This window comes from Ciona intestinalis, unplaced genomic scaffold, assembly GCF_000224145.3.
Source record: "Ciona intestinalis unplaced genomic scaffold, KH HT000134.2, whole genome shotgun sequence".
In the NCBI taxonomy this organism is placed as follows: Eukaryota; Metazoa; Chordata; class Ascidiacea; order Phlebobranchia; family Cionidae; genus Ciona; species Ciona intestinalis.
In genome coordinates, this window is record NW_004190456.2 from 64,120 (window position 1) to 85,916 (window position 21,797).

The 21,797-nt window shown below is 35.3% G+C and overlaps 1 protein-coding gene across 1 annotated transcript in view; it reads right to left on the bottom strand.

Moving 5' to 3' along the window:
• Positions 1–21,791, bottom strand: part of LOC100178615 (E3 ubiquitin-protein ligase rnf213-alpha-like) — a 25,539-nt gene extending 3,748 nt beyond the window's left edge. Inside the window, 48 exon segments of the mRNA XM_018816077.2 lie at positions 2–77; positions 79–2,115; positions 2,569–2,706; positions 3,009–3,181; positions 3,453–3,600; positions 3,876–4,045; positions 4,439–4,733; positions 4,933–5,105; positions 5,381–5,593; positions 5,989–6,245; positions 6,529–6,663; positions 6,802–7,003; positions 7,255–7,444; positions 7,608–7,825; positions 7,936–8,098; positions 8,407–9,167; positions 9,400–9,601; positions 9,846–10,021; positions 10,171–10,303; positions 10,672–10,850; positions 11,002–11,176; positions 11,753–11,869; positions 12,200–12,298; positions 12,541–12,654; positions 13,075–13,252; positions 13,322–13,401; positions 13,459–13,648; positions 13,934–14,122; positions 14,391–14,644; positions 14,760–15,022; positions 15,107–15,264; positions 15,394–15,520; positions 15,573–15,695; positions 15,925–16,041; positions 16,495–16,575; positions 16,929–17,090; positions 17,149–17,331; positions 17,732–17,801; positions 17,910–17,969; positions 18,030–18,062; positions 18,449–18,493; positions 18,719–18,784; positions 18,965–19,036; positions 19,371–19,821; positions 20,015–20,171; positions 20,589–20,711; positions 21,123–21,243; positions 21,730–21,791. Coding sequence (XP_018671622.1) covers positions 2–77; positions 79–2,115; positions 2,569–2,706; positions 3,009–3,181; positions 3,453–3,600; positions 3,876–4,045; positions 4,439–4,733; positions 4,933–5,105; positions 5,381–5,593; positions 5,989–6,245; positions 6,529–6,663; positions 6,802–7,003; positions 7,255–7,444; positions 7,608–7,825; positions 7,936–8,098; positions 8,407–9,167; positions 9,400–9,601; positions 9,846–10,021; positions 10,171–10,303; positions 10,672–10,850; positions 11,002–11,176; positions 11,753–11,869; positions 12,200–12,298; positions 12,541–12,654; positions 13,075–13,252; positions 13,322–13,401; positions 13,459–13,648; positions 13,934–14,122; positions 14,391–14,644; positions 14,760–15,022; positions 15,107–15,264; positions 15,394–15,520; positions 15,573–15,695; positions 15,925–16,041; positions 16,495–16,575; positions 16,929–17,090; positions 17,149–17,331; positions 17,732–17,801; positions 17,910–17,969; positions 18,030–18,062; positions 18,449–18,493; positions 18,719–18,784; positions 18,965–19,036; positions 19,371–19,821; positions 20,015–20,171; positions 20,589–20,711; positions 21,123–21,243; positions 21,730–21,789 — 9,907 coding nt within the window. The 5' untranslated portion in view covers positions 21,790–21,791.
• Positions 21,792–21,797: the final 6 nt, after the last annotated feature.

Below are 21,797 nucleotides of genomic sequence, written 5' to 3' on the forward strand. Positions count from 1 at the left end.
TTCTCTGTATCTGGTTTTCTTTGTAATTGAGCGCACTGGTTGAATACAGCTTCAATTCCTACAGCATCCGACACAGGCACTGCATTGAAAAGAAAGAACTTGAACCTGTTTTAACTTTCGAAACATCTCATTTCTTGCATTGGGACCTTGCATGGCATCTGTTACAATTGTTTTTGCCAGTGATTTTGAACTGCCCGGCTTTCCAACCAGAAAGAGTGGGATCCTCATTTCAGCGCACATTATTATCATAAACACATTTTCTCTCAGAGCTTCATTTCTTGCAATGTCTTCGTCAACTGTGATGTTTCCTAGGAAAACTTCTTGACATGCAATGATCTCACGTTCCAAGTTTTGTACAGTTAACGCGTTGTTGTGTCGTAGCAATACACTGCTGATTATTTCAAGGTAGTCCTCTCGATGTTCTAATGTAACATAGTAACACATACTGATGGCATGTATCAAAGACCTGATCATTGGGGTAAGATTAAGCTCCGTTTTTTCTTGAATGTAAGGAAAGAGCCAGTTGTTGTTCTTGTGAAACCAAGAGATACATTGCAGACATCTTTCCACATCTCGTAAACTGACAAAGCTGCATTGCTCTCTCTGCTCTCTCATGTATCTCTGAGACTCGGCAAACACTTTAACGATTAAGTTCACAGTCAACTGATCCAAGTATATGTTAAGAGCTTCTCTTAAATGTGAAACCATTTGTAAAATGTAAATCTTTTCAGCTTCATTGGTGAGCTGACCAAAATCCCAAACCAGAGGTTGCATACTTGGCGGTAGAGCTATTACTTTGTAGACCAACTGCCGCATTGGAATATTACCAAGTTTATCTGTTGTATCTTCTGTCTTCACTCGAAACCCAAGTCCTGATTGTTCCATGTTCTTCAATGCTTGTTCAGTGTGTTTTCTGTAAGGATTACAAGCTGCTACTATCTTCAAGTTTCCTTGGTCCATATCTTCCCCACACACTGTACCATCGCATACAAACTCTTTGATTGCGTAGATAGCTTCTGTTGTGTTTGCCTCATCAAGGAAGAGCATCGTTTCCACATTTTTCTTTGCATTTGTAGTTGCAAGTTCGATAGCATTCCTTGCATGCTCTTGTATTGCAGGAACTGTTATCCCACCATGTACTCTGACAATAATCATGTTGTTCACATTCTCAACACCTTTCCGCTTGATTGTCTTCAGTTTGCTCATAAATTCAACCATCCTTGTCTTCCCACATCCAGTCTCTCCCATAATCACCACAGGGATTCCACATCTAAACCTCATATGGATTGCCAGCATTTTAAGAACATTGTCAGTCGTCAACTCATATGTAGGATCTGGGTCCACACAGTTTTCAACACCAAACACTTTACAAAGCCTTTCAAGCTTAGCTTGCCTCGATAGGCAGTCAAAGTTTTCTTGTATGTTCACTCTCTGCAACTCTAACCCTCTGACAAGTTTGTGGTGAATCAGGCCACGTTCTAACACTGTGTTGTTCTGGGGGTTCAACAAGTTCCCAGCCCTATCAATGCGAAAGTTTATGAAGCTCATTGAAACTCTATCTTCGTTGAAGAACAAGTAGGGATGCGGGTTCTCCTCCCATCTCCTCCTGAGCTGATGAAGTTCAAACACAGCCTGCTCCTGATGACCTAAGTTTCCTGTGTCTTTAAGTTGAAGAGAGGGAGTCGCAAAGTCTTGTGACATCCTGATCATAAAACGAACGACAAAGTTCTTGAAACCTGTTAAACTAGAATCGTGGCCAACCAATGACATGTCACAGAACAATGAGCGTTCACAATCTAAAAGCTGGATGTTCAAAAAACTCGCAAAATGTCTCAATTCTGACCAACTTGGTTTCTTTATATTACAATACTGGAGCAATACTTTCAAACAATCTTCTGGATTCCCTTTAGGTTCCTGGTACTTGAATTCATCAAGGACTTGCCTCTTTGTGTACATGTCCAAGTACTGGTAAGGTCTTTGGTAAGTCTCACTGTTAAATTCTTCTTCGTCCATGAGCAGATGTTTCCCATCTTCATAATTACCATCAAGAATTTCACGAGGAGACAAGCAAGTAACAGATGGAAGCAAAGTAAGAACACTCTCCTCAAGCTGTGCCTGGATAAAATAATTGTTGAATTACTCACAAATGCACATATGCAAATTGTTATGCACAAGCCCAAGATAAGTGTTGATGTCAATCTATTGCCCCCATGCAAACCCTATTTATAAAGAATTATTCGGCCTCACAAGGTGTTATTGTAAATTAATATATTAGCTTAACCAAGGTTTCTGCAACCCATTGTGCAATATTATCTCACTTGTACATCTTAATGTATCTTATTCAGTACATCAGTTAGACAATTGAAATGATGCAACGTTATTTGTCAAAGGTTTATTCCTTCAACCCAAGCCTAATAATGGTTATTCTCATTGGTTATATCCATATATGGCTTACAATTTCAGACAACCTATTAGTGACTAATTGCCATTAGGTGTCTTGCCAAAGGATACATTCACCAACAATGGTAGGCTATCTTTACATCATACATGAAATATTAAAATAGAAACCTGTTTATTTCCCTGTAGATTTGTATATTCAATGCAGTATAAATGGGAGGTGTGTCTTCTCCATATTGTTCCACAATTATCATGGAATGATCCAAGAATCAGAAGATTGAACAAAAACTGGTTCACTCCAACAGAAACCTAAAATATATGAAAAACAAAGAGTATTACTTTAAAGAACTGTTGTAACCCAATACAGCAAGTGTTGTACTTGCTCTTTATAATACACTGGGTCTAAGTTATTTTGCTTGGATAAATGGACACTATTGATTGAGCATATACTTTTATTGTACAATATGTTTAAGAATTTATAAAAATTAGGCAATATAAACAAGTTGCTGCTTTGTATTAGATCAAAGTCTACTTAAAACTTCTTGTTGTATAAACACAGCCAAGAGAAGACGTTTACACAAACCAATTTCAACAAATAAAAATGTACTCACAGATGGTGTAATATCCATATGAACAAAGTGAACTTCGTTGTTCTTTATCTCTTCTCTTTGAAGTGATCTCATGACATCATTAGGATTCAATGTTTTCTCCAAAAACCTGATGGTTGATTTGTGGCAGCGATCGTCCATTTGTGCTTTCAGTCGAGATATGTGAAGAGATTTCCCTGGGAGACAAAAGTGTTGTTATGGAGTCAATTTCTTCCTTACAATACACAATCATAAATCATGTGTTAACAGCTATTTTTTCTCAAATATAGTCTAACTTGAATAACAAAATATTTAAACTTTATTGCTTTCTATATCTTTCCATATACCATTGGAAAAAGCACGTTCTTATGTAGACATATCGAAATGCTCAACGGACCCAAAACAGAGTTTGTGGGCCCCACTTCAGATGTCTCAAATCCAGTATATAACATTACAATATAAACAAACCCATTCCAGCAGCATCTGACAAGACAGCTTGTACTGTGCGGTTGTTTGTAACATTGGCAGCACTTTCCCCACCAACACTAACAAGATGTTGCTCCAGATATTTCGTAACTTCTTCCATCCCGAATTGTATGTTGTAATCCACACGATACTAAATACATTATTTGGTTTATAAAATTCAACATACATACTGTGTAATGCACAGCTTCATTAGCTACATGATTGGAGCTCTCTCGTGGACACATGATAGCGTGTTCACGGCTGCATGTAACTAACATAAAGTGTGTGTTCTTGGGCAGGACAACAGTATGATTTAATATAGTATGTAACATAAAGAGTGTAGTATGTTTGTTGTAAAACAACTAAATTTTGTGCAGACAATATGCAAGCAAGGCCAATAATTCACAAACAATTAAATATTTGTACCTCGTCAAACAAGGCAGATAAATGATGTTTTGATGAACTGCTGATGAAGACGAGTCTGTATTTCGTGTTCTTTGTTTTCAATCGATCCATTTGTTTAAGTATTGCTTCAGTGGAGTTGGCAACATCATATGAGAGAGCCTCACAACATGCCATGCAGTAAATACGAGAATCTGAGGATAAAATGAAATATAAGCAACCAATACTAATGAGAAGAGCACAAAAAATGTTTGTGTATATTGGTTTTATTTTTAAATGAAAAATATATGACTGTGTAAAGTAGTAAGGAGCAGTTATTTTCACGTGTGCGCGTGCTATCATCAAAAATCGACATGCAAACCACGTACATTTCCAAGCCACAATAGGAAATCCTACTTAATTTAATACGTATTTTTGTCTTTGTTTAATCAATTGGCATGCGTGGGACAAACTATGGCGTGCATGACCAAAAGTTTGTAAAAAAATTGCTTGTGCACCTGCCATACTCTGCAGACTAGACTATTACTACATGGCAAGGACACATAAAAATATAACACAACACAACACAAAGGAAATATTAAACTGACCAGATGATGCATCATATTGAACAGATCTCCTCAATAAAAGTTCCACGTCTTCTTTAGTTGTTGTCTCAGTACACACCAACACCTCAGATGTTGTTGGGAGTGGCTGGTCATGCGTTTTCATGTAAAGGGATAAGATGGTCGACCAAATATTATGGGGAGGACACACAATAAGGTTGGGTTTCCCAAGGGTAAAATTGTCATGAAAAACTCGGGTGATTTTATATGTGTTGTCACATAAGCTTTCAAGCAGATTGCCAAGATGTTCCAAACTGATGCAGTCGCTCAGTGAAGTTACCTGTTAATTAAAAATCCTTACTTATGTACAGTAATAACTTTTTGAAATAGGTTACCCTTTTTATTTGTTATCAGGATTTATTTTGATTATCAGGATTTACTTGTTTTTAAAGTATAAAGTAGCTATAACAAGAACCTAATAACAAATGTGATGCCTTTTACAATAGTGTGTGTATTGACATTACATTAAGTTAATATACCGAGGTTTTTTCAATGTATCGGTGAGCAATAGTCTTGACAGCAACACTCGCACCATGATGCGCAGCACCATCCATATTGGAAAGCTTTTGAATAATTTCTCCGAGTGACATCTCAGATCTGTCGTCTACCACAGATTGAACAACATTGATGTCACTGCTTGTTGACACCATGCCTGCAAGATACAAGGTAACTAATACTAAATATGTGTAAGAACATTAACTTCTTTGATCATATACCAGTTATGAACACTTTCACATAACTATTCAAGTTTGATGAAGCCACCAAGATATTAAATAAACCAGTGGATTGGAGTAATTACTAATAGTAACCTGAGGAACAAACGCTAACAACGGAAGCAGCATCGAGCTTTGAACCTGGTAACTTCTGGTTGGGAAGCAAGAGCTTTACCATGCTGGCAACATGAAACATAATTATTCTACCACATACCAACATCATGATTGAACTGGTTAACAAGTTCATTTATCTTCTCTTCATCATCATCATATTCATTATCCATTGTCCATAAGAAACATTCATCATAATCAATATCATCGCCAGAACATTGCACGGCAGCTTTAGCAAGTTGTTCAGATGTTCCTTCTCCAACTAATCTGATGACAGCTTGCTTTTTCCGTTCGTTAAGAGTTAGTTCCACTTTATCTGTAAATGTGAAATGTACAAATTCTTGAAGTTATGCCCAACCAAAATATTCATTATAATAACTGAATAGGCTTGAAGTAATAATAATAAGTAATAATTTATCTTGAAGTAATAATTTATCACTGAATAGGCTTACTTTCATTACAGAATACTAGTTAATTAATTAAAGCTATAGCCTATACCAAAAGTAATCTGTAAATGTACTAATTGTTAAAGATAGAATACAGAAAAAATACCATATCACAACTGAATACTTATATTGTGTTAACACGTTATTGTTTTCTAATTCATAAGCCTGAAGTCCTACAGTGTAACACACTAAGTGACTTGGGATATAGACTCCATTTGACCCATTATAAACGCAATCTTCTTAATTTTGAAAACTAAATACAAACCAACAAAGTGATCTTGATCAACATTATCCTCTTCAAGTGGAAGATCTTTTGCTTTGGTTGCCGCTCCAAGAAGATTCACGATCTCCTCGTTGGTGATGTTGGTTCTTACAGATGCAAGCAAAGTATGAACTTGGTCGGGCAGTTCAACTCCTTCATGCGCGTTGGCGAGCTCTCGGCACAAGTAGGTCGTCTGCTTCACATTGAAATGATTCAGGTGATAAAAGTTCTCTCTCTTTTCATCCATTCCAATCTTCCATCTGTTGAAATAAAATGAATGTCATTTTCAAAACTAATTTTACCATGGCAAAGCAACTGCAAACATTAAATAAAAAAAATTTTCTTTCGTATTCTGCTTATTTCCACCAACGAGTTGCCATGTAACTTTGTTTCAATTATTTTGTATGGACGGCGATTTAGAAATTCCATTAGTGAGCAATGAATTAGGGCAATTACTTTTAGTTGTTTGGCCTATATTTGAGGCCTAAATCTAATTTAAACTGTCTTGCTCGTGCAAAGTATCGCTAAATAAACCCCACTTGCCTGTCGTGTGTTTCCTCCAATACAGTGGTGAGGTTCTGCACATCAACAAGTACTTCACCAGGTGAAAAAATTACAGAAGATTTGTCGTCAAACTGAACGCTAAGCAAGTTATCTTCAGCTTTCTCTTGGAAGCATCTGGAAATCGAAAGATTTTGATAAATTTATACATTTACAAAAAAAAAACAGTTTAAAGACAACCTACACAATTAAATGTTACTCTTTTCCACACACAATATACAAATTTATAACATAACATTATTAAAGTGATTTTACCTGAGTTTTGCCGCCCACTTATCAAACAATAAGCACCCAGCATTTTTCAGTTTCACATACGCTCTTGTTAGTTTTTCAACATGGGACAGCACGGATATGAAATGTTTGACATCGGCTAAACTTTTATCTGCTTCACCAGCAATCAACATTAGTCTAGATTGAAGATCATGTAAGTTTGACAAACTCATTTCCTCATCTTGGTCTGCAAAACATTATTTTAATGAGATAAGATCATGCGGTGAATGAATAAAAAGTAATTGTTTATTCTCATGAGGCAGGAAAATTCTAAGTTATAACATAGGTGGCAAATTTGATATCTCTGCCTGCTTGTTGCAATAAAGGGCTGTGAATGGTGGTTTTTCTATCTAACCCATCATGTCCACCGATTTTGCTAAGCATTAGTTGTTCTGTTGGGGCTTAATACTGATATATGAAATGTTGAAATGCTTTTACCGTCTTTTTCCAGTCCTTTAAGTACAAGTTTAATTGAATTGTCAACAGTTGAAATAGGTTTTGTTGCATTTCCTATTTCATATATTCCATAACTATTAATGCTTTGCGCTTTTGATAAAGAAGATTTCTCAACTGATCCATGAAAGTCCTTTATTCCATTCAACCATGCCAGATGTATGCCTGTTTCTTTCTGTTTAAAAAACACAAGACACTTGTTACAACAAGTAACATAAGTGTGCTATAATACCTTTAACCATTACCACCATATTGAATCCAGAAAGCACACACCTATTTATTCTGTTTATGACAAGATTGTTTGTTATACAGATTGATATAAGTTTAACAACATTCACCCATTTTTCAATGATGCTTTTGTCATTCTGTTTTGACTCCCAAACTCTTGTAATAGAACCCATCAACTCAGTAAGTCCTGATTGTTCATTCAAATCGAAGAGCAAAGATGAGAATGTCATCACTGCACTGAGGAAGCAGGAGACACGATCAACCTCCATGGGAGTTCCTCCGGCTGATATCATCGCAAGATCGCTCATCACTTTCACTTCCCCGATGTCTGGGATGAAAAATAAAATAATGTAGAATAATGGATAAAATCTCTATCCCAAAGGTTGTTCTTTTTGTTCGTAGTTTTCCATTACTGATAATTAGAAAAAGGGATTTTACCTTTCATGTTTTCTTTGAGCCACTTAATAAGTTCTTCTTGTTTCAGAAAATCTTCCAAGAATTTGACCATTTCATCAGTCACTTTATCAATTGCTTTGTTTGCTTTAATCATGTCTTGTGAAATTGAATTCAATGTTTCTGTTTCAGCCATTCCTTGGTTGTTCTGATAAATAATTAGAATTAATATTCTTCTTCTGTCTTATGGTGGGCATGCCAGGGAACTTTCCAATTACATCTACTGATTTTAATGTCAGACCTACTATACTTCAAGAACTGTTTTTAACCAATACTCAACATTTTTCACTCTTGTCAGCAAAAGTTGCCACACAGTTATGGATACAAAGATATTGTCTAGTACCTCAATGCCCGGCAGAGAAATGGTCGGTCTCAAAAATCTTACATTAACTTGATATTACAGAGGACCGGTAGTATTAAAATTACAATTAAATTGTTAAAGATATCTATAATTACCTGAACTATCTCCAACAAACCAAAGTCTCCTCCCAATGCAAGAACATTTTTTAAATCATAAAAAATATCAACAGTTTTTTGTTGATGTTTGATGGAGAAATAGTTGCAGATTTGGTTAGCACGGTAACGAATCTGGTCCAGTAGTGGCTTTTGTAAAAACTCTTTATGCAATCTTTCTTCTTCTTTTGCTTTCATGTTTAAGTTTTCAGAAGAAGCTGATTCAATCGAAAATTGTTCAATTTCTTTTTGACCTGTATGGTTTTGATTCTCTGTTTCAACTGCTTCCTCAATATCTTCAATAGGTTCAAATGCAATCGGATCCTGGGTTGCTGTAGCCAACTCTTCAACAACATCCTCTTCATGACCAACATCAGGAGGATCATCAGCTAAACCTTCAGCATCAACATCAAGTGTGTTTGGATCTTCTTCACCAAGAGCAACATCTTCGTCTTGATCATCTCCATCCTCTTGATGTATATCATCCATCAGGACAACTTCTTGATCTTTTGCAGGAAGAACCTCTTCTTCACCAACATCCATATCTCCCTGAGCAACATGATCACCAGCAACAAGATCTTCTACCAAATCTTGAACAACCAACACTTCAAGATCTTTATCTGCATCTGAATGAGCCACACCTCCATCAAGTGGGAAGTTGAAAACGGCTTCAACAAAATCATGGACAGTTGTTTTAAAGCGATCTGAATCTTTTTCGTAATACTTGGCCAAATGTTGTTCAATCTCACACAGTGGCAGGTTTCCTGTGTAAAGTATGAAAAATTAAAATGGAAAATAAAAGAAATAATTTTATCTAATATATCACAATGGTTCTTTGCCATAATTCCGTTATTGAATAAATGATCTTCGTTATTGTTTCAAAGGGATAAATAAAAGTTATTGTTATGTTACTCGGAAAATTATAAACAAACAATTAAACAAAAAGATCAAATAAAAAGATCAACCAAAATGGTCTCTTTTATAATCTATATCAACCTTGCCGCAGTTGGTGGTGTAATCTTGTAAGTTCTTCTCTAACTGGATGCCAAATCAACTCTCGCATTCCTTGAAGAGATAAAGTTGGAACATCATCCTTGTTTCCATTCTCATCCTTATCTTGGTCAGGTTCTTCAATCTGTTCTGCAGCATTTTCAGCATGTTTTGTCCAAACTTTAAAGATAATCTCGTTTTCATGCAGCTGTGAGAAAATATAAGAAATTATGAATTTGAGGTGTAGTAAAACTAATTTAGCAATAAACAAATGTTATGACTTAAGCAATTTGAGAGTGTTGCCACTGGGAAAAGAATTCTAGGTTTATTGACTTTATGATGATGGGAATTTAACTTCTTTGAAAAATAATACCATAAATATAGAGAAAAAAATTGCTTTGGAAAGTGTTGTGCAATGCAAATCTGTCACAAATTAAATCAATCCATCTTACTTTAGCAGCTTGAATTGCTGCCAGATCATTTAGTTCATCTCCATTGAGATTAAACAGCTTTACTTTCATAGCCGTATGTTCATTGTTTTGAACCTCAACTATATCTGACCAATTCTTGTCATCAATATTTGTATTTAAAGCCTCATTCATTGCAGATGTATCAATCCTTAGTATTGCTGAAAAGAAATGAATCAACGTATTTGTATTAATGTTAGATAAATTGTCTCTGACAATTATTCAGACTGCCTTCATTAGGCTCCAACCCAGGGTCTATTGGGTTGTCCAAAGGGACTTCATAGTCACTTTCATTATAATATATAATTACTTGTTTTTGCAGCAATCTTTGTGAAATCCTGACAACAACCTCTGACACGTTCGTATTCTTTATACTCAGCTCTTCTCTGATCTATGGCATCACTTAGTTCTGTTTCAGTGAAGTCTACCGAAGATCCATGATACTGGAATACAAGTAGTCTATAATTGAATGGAAGGATGTAACCTATTTATCCTCGCATGACGGGGCAATGACAGTCGTTATAACACAGGTGTTCTGTTTCATACACCATGTGCCCGCTTACAGGTTACGACGTATGTAACTTATTTATCCTTGCATAGCGGGGCAATGACAGTCGCTATTACATGAGTGTTCTGTTTTATACACCATGTGCCCGCTTACAAGTTACCACATATGCCACTTTGTGGATGATTGTGTTTCTGTATAGCTGGTAATTTGGACAACCAATATGTGACCAAGTTAGAGCAATTGTTTTGTACATAGTATGTCAAAACGTCTACTGTATAATCGTATTAAAAAATAAACTATCACCTTTGTAATAACTTCCCAAGCGTCAATAACTTCAGATTTTGCGTGAATGATCCGATTCAATTCTTTGCAAGTAATGTCACCAGATATTAATGCTTCCATTGTACTTTGCATTAGCGCAGCAATCATTTCCATCGCCTCTTTAGCATCTCTGTCAAGAACTTTTTGTTTTTCTTTAGTATCTATAAAATAATGTACAATTTGATTATGGCCACACTCCCACACATATTAATACCTTCTTTGCTGCTTTTTCCAGGCAAAACATTAAGTTTTAATGCTTGTACTATTGAGTATATTTACAAAACGAGAAATATGGATAGTTAAACTTCTCACCAAATAAACTGAAGAACCTCAAAGCAAATGGCCACTCTAGAAGGAAAGTTAAAAACTGGTTGATTCCAAACTCGCCCCACTTGTTTAAGAATAATCTGCCCATATTGTGAGCAATCTTCTGAAAGTCTGATTCAAAAATGTAACTTTTAAATCTTTTCCACGAAGTAGCATCTTTCTGTAAATCAAAGAACCAATTACATTTTAACACAGTAACTCACATTGAATAATTGCTGTTACTTTTATTAGAAAGAATCTCAAAGGCTTGTTTCTCTACCAATTAATATGTCCGGCGCCGTGGCAAATTGGCTAGTGCGCCTGCCTGTAACCCAGAGGTAATAGGTTCAAGGCTCGTCCCTGATACCATTGTGGGCATATGTGTCCTTGAGCAAGACACTTAACAGCAATTGCTCCAACCCAGTGGTCATTAATGGGTTGTCCGAATTATCAGTCATACATAATAAAAATGAAAAAAAATCAAAAAGTATTAACCCACAAAGTAACACACATGGACGTAATCTGGCATAAGGTGTATGGAATAAAACACTTGCGTTATAACGACTTTTCCGGCTACGCGGGGATAAATAAGTTACGTTCATTCATTCATTAATGGAATCTTTGTTTTCAACCAAAATATGTAATTTTTAGTTTTTGTGAGAGGTTATTGATAAAGTAAAATTGACACTTTTTACTAAGGAATCGTAAGAGACAACAAATCAAAAACATCTATTATAATAAAACCAATTAAACTTACCTGTGAAAGTTGTGATACATATTCATATACAGCATCAGAAAAGCAACTTTGAAGCTCTTTTGATGGATTTAACTTGTCCAATTTTTCAACAAAGAACCAGAGAACACCTTCACCGACCTAGAAAATAAAGCTGCGTTAACATTATTAGTTAACTGTATTGATTATGAAAAGTTAGTTGGAACGCCTGCCTGCCTCTATCCCAGAGGTAACAAGTTCAAGGCTCTTTGCTGCTACCATTGTGGGCGTATGTGTCCTTGGGTAAGGCACTTAACGACAATTGCTCCAACCCAGTGGTCACTAATGAATTGTAACATACTTGGTAACTTGTAAGCTGGCACGAGGTGCTAAACCCGTGTTATAACGACTGTCGTTTTCCGGCCACGCGAGGATAAAGTAAGTTACATTCATTTATAATTAGGTTGTAATAACAGCCGATGCAAAATTTACCTCCAGTATTTTGCTTCCAACAGCTACATGCATTGCTTCTTTCCATCTTTCTTGATATTTTGCTTCAGAAAATTTAACCTTCATCAGCCTTTCCCATCTCTGGATAAATTACAATGTGAAAACATGATTAAATAGGATTAATATTATTACCTATTATCTTCTGTGTCAAGACAACACACAGTGACTTATTCAATAAAGTGTTAAAGTAATGTTTATTGAATACTAATTTCCAGCAACTACCAAAAAGTGTCTTGTTGTATGTTACATATACTCACTATGTCAGCAGGGTCAAACTCAATACATTACAAAGTCTTATACGGGGTTAGTTCGTTACCTCTTACCTTAACATATTTATCATTAATTGTTCTCATGGTGTCTGCTTTAATCCAACCAACTACTTTGCTACTCACAAAATCGAAATCTTGGTCTGTTGGAAATTCTGATTCGGTTGATGCCTTGATAAACAATAAACTTCTTATTTGTAATCATAGGTATAAATATAAAGGGTTTCAGCAAGTCATACTACAGCTAGATTTTGAAATGGAGCTGGTATACAAAAGTACATACCCTGAAGACGTCTCGCCCAATAACAGACTGAATGTTGGTATAATAAAATTAATGTCCTTTTACTGGAAGATATTTTATAAATATTATGCTCTGCCTAGACTAACAAAGAGATTGTTTTCGCAATATCTTTAGCCACCATGCATTCAAACCATTAAGTTATAACAATATCAAAAAATATGACCTAGTAGACCAGATGGCCCATTAAATGTTTTTAGAAACAAACTAGTTTTAAAAGTTGCAACTGTGTTATTGTACTGTAATAATATTTAATATTTCTAAAATAAAATATTTCGTTAGAGCAACTTTACTTGTGCAAGTGCAGCTTCAAGGTCAATCAGCTTTGCTGCAATTGACAAACACTGAAGTAATTGAAAATCAGATGAAGTAACATTTGTAGCACAAGCACGTTGCAACAACTGTTGAGAATGATCAATCATTTTACGCAATGATTGTTTTGCTTTTTTCGTTTCTTCCACAGTGCAACTTCTGCAAAAACAATAGGAATTTTATGAGAAAAACAAATTACATAAAGATAGTATAAAAAATAAAACGTACGTTCGTTTTGTACACTCTTCAATGTACTGGTTACATTGTCTCTCAATCCATTCTCCCAATTTGGATTCACCAATGCACTTCTGTGTTTTAAAAGTTAAATTATACAAAACAGCAAATTACCAAAAACACAGTTTTACCTTATTTGTGTAATCATCTGAAGCAAGTTTCTCCAAAACCAGCTCAAGTTTAAAACGATCTTCAAAACTTTTTTCTTTCTTCATAACTTTAAGAATACTCTCGCAAGTCAACAATCGCTGATAAACTGTAACCAGAGCCGGCCAGTATACCAACAGTTCTTTTATTTTGATGCAGATATTTATTAATGGCCTGAAATAAAAATATTTTATTATGTAACCTGAATTAGTGAATGAAATACAAGTTGGTTTACTTTTTCTAAAATGTTGTGTTTTGCTTTATACACTTTGTGTCTGCTTACAAGATACAAGACAAGTCTTGCTTTATGGTGTCTACTGGGTTAGAGATGTGCTTAAGCCAGGCTAAAATATAAATTATCTTGAGTTTTAACTGTTAAAACTTTGTGAACAGTTATTTGGCTTCCCCCATTCTATTCGACAGTACATACTAAATCATCAATAAAACATGTCCCCATACTCTTGTTCTCTGATATTCAATGAATCCAATCCAAGAGCATTTTCCATCTTTTCCCATTTTTCTGCAGTAACTTTAGCATTGCCTTCATTTTCAACCAAATAATATAATGGGACAAGAAAAATGCATTCTGGAAATGTCTTTGAATTTTCCCAAATATATTGGGTGAGTTCTTTCAGTGGTGTGCCAGTTCTAAAATGAGGAATACTTTAAAATATATATTAATTAGTTGTTTTTAATGTTTTGTAGCACAAATTTTGAGAAGTTCTTTGAGTACTGATCTGTGCTATGTAGCATATAAACAAGTGATATAGTTGAAACGTTACTTCAGTTTGATTTTTTATTGTAATATAGTTTTATTTTAAGCCTAAATGATGTAAAATACATGACTGGGTCAATGCACAATGAGGTTTGAGTAGCACTACTATAAGCCCAGCACTAATAACTGTCAATCACTCACCTTTCCAATACTTGCAACTGTTGATACAAACTTGTCATCTCTTCACGTTGCATGTTGTACAAACCCAATCCACTACAGATGATTTTCCAATCCGAATCATCCTTACGGGGGTTCGATTGGTACCTTTCCTTATGCCAACAGAAAAGTTTGTGAAACGCCATCGCAGCAGAAAGAGAAACAAAGACAGAAAGTTTTGTCATTTCTGATGAACCTTTGGCTGATATTCCATTAATGTAGTCACGAAGCAGTGACTTCTGCAATTAAAAATCAATGCCTGAGCCATGAGGTTAACTATAATGTGTTCTATTATTATAGTTATATTTAGATGCACAGGAAACTGAAGAAAACGAACAAGCCTTTGTTACTTACAGCACTAGGGAAGAAATTACAATCTCCATTGAAGTATTTTCCTTTAAATTCTGCAAGATGTGATGCACAACCAATCCACTTTTGAATAAGTAAAGAAGAAAGAACTACATCTTTTGTTGGAACTTGAGATAACTGTTGCACAACTGGAAGGTGGTCCATTAGGTTTCGTGAATACATGGTTTCAAACTCAGGTTTGTGCCTCCCATCAACAGTGAATGTTGCCACATCAAAGAAAGTAAGATGGGAGTTTGGGATAAGATGTTCTGCAGAGATAATATTGATATAGTTTGTCATTTGCTGAACAATAAAATAAAATTGGTTAATCTTTGTGATTTTTATCAATTTACCTTGAAAATGCTCTCTAACTCTGTTTACTTCATCATGGCCCCATTGAGGAACATTTTCCCAGCCTTTCTTTTTAGTTGAAGGATCAACCAACACATACTTGTACACAAATTGTCGTGTTTTTGTAGGAAACACACAAGCAAAGTGGTAAACCACTGCCCTGTGTGTATAGGTACATAGTTATATAAGTGGTGTACCAGTATAATAATATTACATATACCAGTATAAGAATATTACAGAACATACACATTGATATTTAAGCACTACGCAACAAACATCATTACAATACCCTGTTTTAATGTAAGTGTCTGGGTGCATTCGGTGAAAACTCTTCCCTTGAATAAAAACATTAAGTTCCAATCCTTCTGGTATTTTGTCTTTCTTGTCAACCAAGACACGAAACTCAACAACTTGCTCTGTAATGAATTAGATTTAATCTTCTGTTTTAAGTTCGATGTAAGCATTTACCATTTTCTTCATTGTCCAAAGGTGTTTCCATAGCTTGGCAATAGTCGAAACATGCCACAAGATCTGGTTTGCTCTCTTGTTCAACAATGTTGCCACCATTATTTCTTGGCCTTAAATTATGACCTGCAGAAAAATATGAATAAAGTATAAGAATAGCTCTTTTAAACACCTTCTACAAATACAAAGGTTCATTGCAACTGCCTTGTGTTTTTATCAAACTACCATACAAGCTTTTAGGTTTAATGCAGCTAAAAACACTTTTTGCCAAAATTTGAAAACTTTTTAAAAATATAGATTACAGTATAAATACTTTACTAAAAACTTTTTATGCAATGAATATATAATATATCACCATGGCTGGCTTGTCCATGTACTTTAGCAGAATCGTTTTTATTTCCAGATTGTACGACTTCCAAGGTTTCTTTTTTAATGCTTTCGTTTCCTTCTTGGCCACTTACTACTCTACCATCTATTTAAGTTAAATATTAAGTTCTTTTATAACAAAATAACAAGTCTGGCACCGTAGCACAGTTGGTTAGCGCGCCTGCTTCGAACCCAGAGGTAATGGGTTCAAGGCTCGTCGTTGCTACTATTATGGGCGTATTTGTCCTTGGGCAAGACACCTAACAGCAATTGTTCCAACCCAGTGGTCACTAATGGATTGTCCAAATTATCAGCCACACATGAAAAAATGTAAAAATCCACCAAAAAAATAATCACCCAGGAAGTAACATACGTGGTAACTCGTCAGTTGGCGCAAGGTGTATGAACACCCATGTTATAACGACTGTCGTTTTCGGGCAACTCGAGGATAAGTAAGTTACATTCATTTATTCATTCAAAATACATGTTGTATGCTTTCACCAATGCAAGATACAAAATATGTATTTTCCTATTAGACAATACTAAACAGTTCAATTACCATCTTGCACTTGTATATTGGCCTTCCCTTCCATTCCCCATGCCCCAACACTAGTAACTTCAACCTTTGTCTCATTGCTTGCTGTATAATAAAGGTAATTTTATGCTGTGAACTAAACTTAAAATTATTTTTCAATAGACTTCAGCAAAAAACTTTTGAGATTGTAACATTATTAATGAGATTGTTAACTAAATGATTGAATGAGTAAGTGCAACTATTCATGGTTGCTTGCAGGGAACAATAGTCAAGTTTACTTTGCATGCAATTTCGCGTGTAAATATTTTTTGGGGGATATTTCGAAGCAATTGCCGTTAAGTGTCTTATTATTCTCCCAATGCCAATAGTAATAGCAGTGACAAGCCTTAAAAAATACATTTTGATTGTACAAAGACATGGCATAGCTGTTCCTACATACAACAACACACATTGGTTACCATTGTCAGCAGATGTCAGTTGTTCAGTTGATTTCTTTGATGTTTTGTTGGTTTGTTTTGAAACATCTTTATTGTCACCACCTGAACTGTGGGTGGGTCTTTCATTGTTCGTGCTCTTTTGATCATTGTTTTGACTTTCTTTGTCAGCAGTGTTTCGGTTGTCTATTGAAAACATACACGTTTTACATCTGATAAACAATTCTTTATAAAGTATTCTTACTTTTACCCCCTTTTTGCCCTTTCCCTTGTTTGTTGTCACTTTTCTTCTTTTTTGGGTCCACCGAAGCTTCAGCACCACTTTGCTGATTTCTTCGTTTACCTTCCACAGTTTCTTGATTCTGTTCCTGCTTGGTTTCAGGTTTTGTGCTTGAAGTGTTGCCAACATTGCTGTTTTTACGCGTCACTGTTAGAAGTAAATGAAACAGATTCAAATAAAAATAACAGGTTTAGTGGCACAGTGGTTATAGCAGCCTATATAAATGCGATGATGCTACCATGAAGGGCGTATGTGTCTTTGGGAAGACACTTAACATCAATTGCTCCAAGCCCCAAAAATCACTAGGGTTTTACGAATGGCCGGTCAGAAACAAAAATGTGAAAAAAACGAGACTAATCACCCACAATGTTATATGCAACGTGGTAACTCATAAGTGGGCCTCGGGTGTATGAAACAGAACATGTTATAACATTACGCCGTTGCCCGCCATGCGAGGAGAAATAAGTTACATACGTGGTAACATAACATAAATAGCCATTCATTTAAAATACTGTAATTAGGGCTTTAAAATATGAAGTCCTCTTACCTTGAGAAACACATTCATTCTCTATTGTAACACTTTGGTTACTTGTTGTTTGCACTGCTTCTGCATATGACTGCAATATATTGTAAAAGAGTAGTTTCAAACTTGTACCAAACAAAAATGGTTAAAAGTGTTTAAATCTGATCACATGTATCAAATATATCGCTACTAAAAAACATACCTGCCGACTTTGTTGTTGTTCTGTGGGTTGTATTGGTTGGTATTGATTGTTTATCGCTGCCTGTGTAAATTGAAAAAATAACTACAACACAATAAATATTAATGACTTAATACTACTTACTGTGTTACCGAATTGAGTCACTTGGGGCTGACTCTGCAAACAAACAAATAAAATTTTAAAAAATAACAAAAATTGTTATTGCAATAAAACAAATATATTTTACGCTATGTTAAAAAAAATGCAATAATTAATGAATGTAACTTATATATCCTCGCATGGCGGGGCAACAACAGTCGTTATAACACGGGTGTTCGGTTTCAAACACCTCGTGCCTGCTTACGAGTTACCACGTATGTAACTTTGTAGGTGATAATTTTATTTTTAATTTATGAATGACACTTTAGACAATCTCTTTAAAAGCAATCCAGGATCACTGGGTGGAGCAATTCTAATGCAGTGTTAAAAAATACATTATAGAAAATATACAAAATAAGCAATAAAATGTGCTACTAAAAAGCCATGTATCACAATGAATGTACCTTTAGTTGTGTTGTTGGCATTGTATGGTGTGGTTTATCAGTTGCCTGAATTGTTAAAATTAGGTTAATTGCAACAAAGTGAATGTTTAGGAGTTTGAATAAAAATTCAAGCTTAGGTATAAAGTAACAAAACTGTTGAACTGCTTAGAAAAACTATATGGCAAACTTTGTAAAACTGATAAATATATGATCACGCACAAATGTTAGAATAGAGTCAAGTTTTTTTAAATAAATAAAAAGTGTGAATGTTGAACCAAAGTAAATTGTGACCTTTGAACTTTCTCCAGTTTGTAGATTTCGACCCGGCATTTGTTGTAACCATGTAATAAATTCCCTCTGCAACATAGAGGGCCTATGGTAACCCTCAACTGATAAGAGTAACATTTTTGTCCCACCAACATTATACCATCACACCATATACAATTTGCCATTTGTTCAACAAACTAGATTATGTAGCACAATTTATACAGAAACTAATAAGAGAATTTGTTTTCAAATAAAACACAATGATATTACCTTATCAAAGTCAGTATCGTTAACTGACCTATTGATGCGATTTTTCAGCAAGTTAAACACCTCGTTGATATTCTTTTAAAAAGAAGCAAAGTTAGTACTAACGACAGCCAAAAATTATTATTTATCCTCATGTGGCGGGCATCGACAGTCGTTATAACACGGGTGTTCTGTTTCATACACCGCGTGCCCATTTACGAATAACACGAATGTACCTTTGTGGGTGATTATTTTTCTGTATGGCTGATAATTTGGAAAAGTTTTATTGGAACTTAGTACTTTAAGGTCAAAAATATTAGTTCAAGTATTCTTGAAAACTAAATACCTTCTACTGTGAAGCTAAAAATAAAAGGAAAAATTAATAATTAACAGTAAGGTAAATATTATACATCATAGTTGCTACACTTACATCAACATTTGATGCTGCAGGTGTTTCATTGGTTGGTATTGCTGAAGATGTGACCAGTTGTTGACTTGATGTCGCCCCTATTGTTGTGGATGCTTCTAGCGCAGATGACGTACCCGGTGTTTCATTGGTTGGTGGATTTGAAGGCAACTTCAGTGTTGCATTTAATTCATATGTTGCTTCCGCTGTTATCGATTCTTTTGTTGCAACATATTTTTCCTTGCTTGTTGTTGTAGAAGGTGTGTTCAACGGCGTGCTTGATCTTGTTGAAGAAGGTGTTGATGTTGTTGTTGAAGAAGGTGTTGATGTTGTTGTTGAAACATCAACTCCAAATTCCACCACAAACTGCTTCATATTCACCAATAGATCTTGTACAAACCCAACTGCCAACTTTGCATCCATATTTCGTAGCCGCAGCAAAATGTGGAGTAGCCAGAAGTTTCCTGATTTCTCACTACAAAGTAAAAAATAGCAGTTTTACAAAATATGCCTAAAATACAACTTGTTAATGTGTATTTCTTTTGTAAGCCCCAGGTTTTGTTGACGTTGTTATTAAGTCTTACAAGTTATAAAAACTTAGCTACAGGTGTTATAAAACTAGCCCCATTTAACATTACTTTAAGTGCTAATGAGAAACTAATACATACAGATTGGCAATATGTTCAACAGCACGGTTGGTTGTGACATCATAAACAACTTCTTTATTTTCAAACAACACTTCCCACTGGGTGGCGATCCAGAGCAAACAAATTTTGTTTTTACTTGAAAAACAACCTTCCACAACTTGGCTGAGGTAATCCACACCTGGAAACCCCAAAAAAGTTTTATAGACTCCTCAAAATTATTTGCCAAACAATTTTAATGTGATTAATCCCATTGTTATCTTATTTACCTATATGAATTGATAGCAAACAACATATAAATTCAAAAAATGGAAGAAGTAATGAAGGCCAGTTGAAAGTTTTCAGTTGGGCAGCCGGAAAAAAAAATAAGGGAGATTTCAATCTAAAAAAAATAAGGGGGGTTTCTATATACAAAAGTTTTTTTAAAGGGGAGGTTACGACCACGAAACCCCACCCTGGCTGCGCCACTAATAGTTATATAAACATACTTTTGGGTAAAACTTTCAAAACTTTCAGTAAAAAAGACATAGTCCCACATGACATTATATTTTAAACAATTCACCAATACCATAATATATCCATATACAGTAATGTAAACCTTGGCTTTGTATAGCTGTAGTTAGAGCTGTTTGAATATGAGGTTTATCCTTCTTTAAATATTTAGATAAAGCTGCCATCATCTCTTTGTTTGTTTTGCTCTTTTGGATTTTCTTGTTTTTCTCTGTTAAATCAAGGAAAGTGTAAAAAAACATACTCTTTCATCGTTAATACACCTCATGTCCGCTTACGAGTTACCACATATGATTTTTTTCCGGCATGAGTTACAATTTGAACAACCCATTAGTGACCACTGGGTGGGAACAATTCCCATTAAGTGTCTTGCCCAAGGACACATACGCTCACAATGGTAACATCGGCAAGCCCTGGACTTGTAACCTCCGGGTTACAGGCAGTCGCGCTAACTACTTTGACAAAAGGCCAGATGTTTTACTTTGATAAAGTAACTGTGAATCAAATTAAATTCAATATGCACACTTGCAAACTATATTTAACAGGTGAAATTCTTCCTTTGTCTATTTCATAAAATATCTTTAGGCTGAATCTGTAATTAACAGAATAACACTTATATTACCTTTGGAAATATATTCCTTTTCATACAGTTGTTTCACCAAATCTCTGCAACCACCAGAGGTTAATGTGTTTGCGATCATAACTTGCACGAACTTCAACTCTTCAGTGGCAGGGTTGTAATTCTTGAGGGGTATAAAATGATTTAGTTTAATTTATTCTTTGAAACGCAGGATACCGGGTTCAAGGTTTATTCTACCACATTTGTAGGTGTGTGTCCTTGCGAAAGATCCTTTAGGATAAATGGTACAACATAGTTGTCACCAACAGGTTGTCCAAATCACTCACAAAGATACATACGTGGTAACTTGTAAGCGAACACGAGGTGTATGAAACAGAACACCCGTGTTATAATGACTGTCGTTGCCCCGCCATGTGAGGATAAATAAGTTACATACGTGGTAACTTGTAAGCGGGCACGATGTGTATGAAACAGAACACCCGTGTTATAATGACTGTCGTTGCCCCGCCATGCGAGGATAAATAAGTTACATACGTGGTAACTTATAAGTGGGCACGATGTGTATGAAACAGAACACCCGTGTTATAACGACTGTCGTTTTTTTGCCATGCGAGGATAAATATGTTACATATATTCATAATCCACTCACCCCTGCTACATGATTACTAGTGTTGTGATACAAATACAACACACAAAGATCGTACAACATAGAATGTT